A 5000-nucleotide genomic window follows, 5' to 3' on the forward strand; every position below is an offset into this window, starting at 1 on the left:
TCTCTCTCTCTCTCTCTCTCTCTGTATCTCCACAGGATCGTCTCTTCTTCGTCATGGAGTATGTCAACGGCGGCGATCTGATGTTCCAAATCCAGCGTTCCAGGAAGTTCGACGAGCCGCGCTCCCGCTTCTACGCGGCGGAGGTCACGTCGGCGCTCATGTTCCTGCACCAGAACGGAGTGATCTACAGGTGATGGCCTTTTCCTTGATCTTTAACTCCACTACAGCACTCCCACTCTACTGCCCGTAGGAAGCAGATATATACACTAAAGCAGGGGTGTCAAACTCAGGCCCGGGGACCAAATCTGGCCCGCGGAGCCATTTTATTCGGCCCGCGAGATCATTTCAAATGTGTATTACAGTTGGCCTTGGCCCACATACACCATTAATGTATGGTGTAAAAAGACTTGAACAAGAAATTTGGTGTGTCACATGATGTGCAGACACATCAGCTATCATATATGATGGGAAAGAGGGTGTGTGAAATTTAACTGAGTATGAAGCGCATGTACTCATAATTTAAGTCCAGATTTTAAAATAAATGTTGGGTTCGGCCCGCGACCTTGTTCCAGATTTTGATTTTGGCCCTCAGTCAATTTGAGTTTGACACCCCTGCACTAAAGGAATCTTATACATGGAAAAAATGGGCCACTTTCATTGTGCCATGTGTGCAAGCTCTCATACAGACACAATGTGATCTACAGATGACGTCTTTTTCCTTGATCACTCTCTACACTACTTCCACACTTCTAAGCTCTCTCTCCTCTCTGGGTTTTCACCTGCCATTCAGGCTTGCTTGGCTCAGACGAGCCTGAAGGCTTTTGTTTTGTTCCATAATAAGCTCTCTCAAAAATGTGCAGACACCGTTTAATAAGTTAGTGGTAAAAGTGTGCTGGTGCTTTAGTGTGTGTAAAAGGTTAAACCTCAAGCTTAGCCTCAAAATAAACGTCCACATACTAGAAGGGCAGAGCTTCTCTTACCGTCATTGTTCACTGATTAAGATTTGATGCTGATAATATCTACAGTATTCGTTCTTTGCTCAATGAGACATGACCACACAGAGCACTCATGTCACATGAAGAATACAAGAACTGACCAACAATGTAAAATTAGTTTAAACTTTGGCAACGTTGTATAGCCTCAAAATTATTAGATGTATTGTATGGCTACTTGAATGGCAGTCTCAAAATTTGAATCCTTCTGGGCCTTAGAAATAAACCCATAAGTGTGGAAAGGCTTTCAACCCTCAACTGGAGTGTGACATGTTTGCTCATAACCGCGTTGCTCCTTCGGACTATTTTTGGGGGATATTTTGAATGAACTCCGTAACTCCAGACATCACAAGCATTGTCCTGGGCCCTGGAAGAACCACAACTCCCTTGCGGGCCAACAGACTCAACCCAAAACACGATTGTAACTGGCCACAGATGCAACACCAATTCAGTCATATTAACTTGAAGGACAATTGAAAAAAATTGAGGCAAGCAATACACATTTTTTCCAGGATAATGTCATCATGTAATATTCATAACTTGCTTGAAATGTCTTAATTTAAATTTAAAAAAATGTAGGATTTATTATTTTATCACTAAATCCCAACCATATGTCACTATTCCCATGGTGCATTCAAGAGATTTTTGAATATAGAACACAACTAGATATTTTCACTATATTATATAACATAGGTTGCATTTCCCTACTGCTGTAGGCAGGTCCTAGTCTCTTCTGATGTCCTATACACCCCTGCACAGTTACTTTGCAACCCTGTACAACAGAGGAAAAACAGTACCTAAATGTTCTGTATTGCCCCCAACATCTTTCTTCACTTTCTGTGGCAGGATTTAAGAACCCGAGTCAGCAGTTCAGCCATTTTTTAGCATAGGGGTTTTGAGGAGAAATGTTTACATACCCTCCATTTTGCCACAACTTCCCACCTTCCAACCTATCCCCCTCTTCCCACATGGAAATCGACTCTTAAGTGATGTTTTCTCAGAAAGTCGCAAAGAACCATTTTTTTCCATCTCAAAGGACGTGCCCTGTGTGTGACACTGTACTTTCCAGTGGCAGTGCGTGCGCATCACGTGACCTGACCCGGGTCATGGCACTTCCTGGTAACGGTCCCCTTGTTGCCCAGCACTTGGGGCATCGGGGCGCTGTTTACCTCTGCTTGTTTACTTGTTGTTTACTGGAGGATGGGATGATTTATGTGTTCCAGGCCGGGTTGTTTATGCCTAGTGTCCGTGTGTCATTAGCCACACACACACACTACACATGGCGTCGCCATGGCGGCTGGGGGGCCTGTGCCTGTACACCGACGACGACGACTGCCGCCACACTCTCCGCCTCTCTCCCCCACTCTCCCTCGCTCTCCTCCTCCTCCTCCACCTCCACCACATTCTCCCTCCCCCTGTACCTCCTCCCTCCTACCTCCTCCTTATCCTCTCCACCTTGTCTCATGGCCCTCCCATTCTTCCAACTCTTCCTCTTTGTCCTCCTTAAGTCTGCTGTTGTGTTGTGTTGTGTTGTGTTGTGTTGTGTTGTGCTGTGTTGTGTTGTGTGTTGTTGTGTTGTGTTGTGCTGTGCTGTGCTGTGCTGCGCTGTGCTGTGCTGTGCTGTTCTGTGTTGTGTTGTGTTGTGTTGTGTTGTGTTGTGTTGTGTTGTGTTGTGTTGTGCTGTGCTGTGCTGTGCTGTGCTGTGCTGTGCTGTGCTGTGCTGTGCTGTGCTGTGCTGTGCCCTTCTGTGTTGTGTTGTGTTGTGTTGTGTTGTGTTGTGTTGTGTTGTGTTGTGTTGTGTTGTGTTGTGTTGTGTTGTGTTGTGTTGTGTTGTGTTGTGTTGTGTTGTACAGTAGTGTGTTGTTGTGTTGTACAGTAGTGTGTTGCAGTGTGATGCGGTGTGGTGTGGTGTGGTGTGGAGTGGAGTCGTTTACCAGGCCATAGTCGATTTAGGGAAAGAGGTCAGAGAAGTTCTCTTCTCCTCTGCAGTGCCTCCTCTTTTATCTGATGTGATATGTCCTTCCTATATACAGCACGTTTTCCACATCTGTTCCTATCTGTCTCTCTATTATCTATCTGTCTCTATCCGATCCATCTCTATGTCTGGTCATATTTAGCATAGTATATCTTAACTTCATCCTCTCTGTCCTCTGTCGGTATCTCTCTCTCTCTCTTTATCTCTCTACTTGTTTCTCTCTGCCTTTCGCTCTTGCTCAAGTTCCCATGTTGTCACTGTCGCACCCCCTGCTCTTCTCTGGCCCCTATGCACTGAGTAGCGGCCTGGCCACGTCGCTGATATCTCTGATTCAACCCCACACACAGAGAAAGAAACACAGAGAGAGAACGAGAGAGAGAGAGAGAGAAAGAGAGAGAGAGAGAGAGAGAGAGAGAGAGAGAGAGAGAGAGAGAGAGAGAGAGAGATGACATCGCTTGTTTAGTCTTGTCCTTTATTGCGCTCTCTTCTCCCTAGGCGTCTAGTTACAGTGTGACTCACCTGGTCTGACCAGATGACTTCGTTCGGCTCCACTCTCTGCTTTGCTTTCTGCTTTCTGGATGCCGCGCTCTGAGCAGGAAGAGCACCACCTGAGCCCTGACTAATGCCATTGTTGCCTCTTTATAAGGCGGGCGTCGTAAATACAGTAGAGTCTGGACCAGCGCCCACCACAGCCCACCACCACCACAGCCCACCACCACCACTCACTGCCCACCCCCACCCACCCTCTCATCCATTCATGTATTTGATCAATAGCGGGTGTTTGGGCTTTTGACCCCATGTTTACCAAGAGGAGGGAGCTGGAGGGGACAGTGGGGAGGGGGTAGTGGGTGGTGTGACAAGAGGGGGGCTGGGGGGAGGTGTGTGTGTGCGTGTGTGTGTGTGTCTGTATGTGTCTGTGTGTGTGTTGGGGGTGGGTGGGTTGGGGGGGGGTCATTGTCGCTGTGTACCCTGAACGGTAAAGCGGATGTCCAGCAGGATGCGATCCAGCCAGCGTGAATGGTGTATTGTGTATTATATGAAGAGAATAATAGTTAATTGGGAGACTTTTTGGGAGAAATGATTTTGGTGGGGTAGGGACGGGGTGTGTGTGTGTGTGTGTGTGCGTGTGTGTGTGTGTGTTTGTGTGAGCGTGTGTGTGTGTGTGTGTGCGCGCGTGTGTGTGTGTGTGTTTGTGTGTCTGGAGGTTGGGGGTCAGGCGCCGCCGTCTTCCTTGCCTGTGGGAAAGCTGGGTGTGTGGCACGCCGTCCCTTTAAACAGGGTGCATGCTGGGAGATCTCCCAGTCCATCTAATCTGCCCATGAGCACATTACTGTAGCGAATGAAAGAAAAGAAGCTCAGACCAAAAAAAGCCAGCGTTGAGTGTGTGTGTGTGTGTGTGTGTGTGTGTGTGTGTGTGTGTGTGTGTGTGTGTGTGTGTGTGTGTGTGTGTGTGTGTGTGTGTGTGTGTGTGTGTGTGTGTGTGTGTGTGTGTGTGTGTGTGTGTGTGTGTGTGTGTGTGTGTGTGTGTGTGTGTGTTTTGTGTTTTTTATCATTCCCTTGAGTGTCTTCTGTGTATTCCGAGAGCGTGAGCGAGTGCGCCTTTGTGTCACTGTACATGTATAGTGTGTGTGTGTGTGTATAGTGTGTGTGTGTGTGTGTGTGTGTGTGTGTGTGTGTGTGTGTGTGTGTGTGTGTGTGTGTGTGTGTGTGTGTGTGTGTGTGTGTGTGTGTGTGTGTGTGTTTCTGAGGCACATCTGAGGACGGACCATGTCTATCACATTTGACCTATTGCACTAGAGAGAGAGAGAGAGAGAGAGAGAGAGAGAGAGAGAGAGAGAGAGAGAGAGAGAGAGAGAGAGAGAGAGTGAGTATTCACCAGTACACCGTTTTTATTTGATAAAAGTGCTTTCCCTAATACAGCATCATCTCTAACGTAAAGTCATTGATCACGATATGTAATTATGATGATTAAAAATTCTGAAGATTATCTTTTACCAAAAGCAAATGTTTTCAGTGTCAGTCTGAACTTTGAC

General features: G+C 47.0%; 1 protein-coding gene across 1 annotated transcript in view; it reads left to right on the forward strand.

The window, feature by feature from the left end:
- prkceb (protein kinase C, epsilon b) overlaps positions 1 to 5000 on the forward strand; it is a 157334-nt gene that overhangs the window by 130537 nt on the left and 21797 nt on the right. The window contains exon 11 of the mRNA XM_063191371.1: positions 36 to 190. Within this exon, the coding sequence (XP_063047441.1) occupies positions 36 to 190 (155 nt within the window). The remainder of the gene's footprint in view (positions 1 to 35; positions 191 to 5000) is intronic.

The sequence above is a fragment of the Engraulis encrasicolus genome, chromosome 24 (genome assembly GCF_034702125.1).
Source record: "Engraulis encrasicolus isolate BLACKSEA-1 chromosome 24, IST_EnEncr_1.0, whole genome shotgun sequence".
NCBI classification, from domain to species: domain Eukaryota; kingdom Metazoa; phylum Chordata; class Actinopteri; order Clupeiformes; family Engraulidae; genus Engraulis; species Engraulis encrasicolus.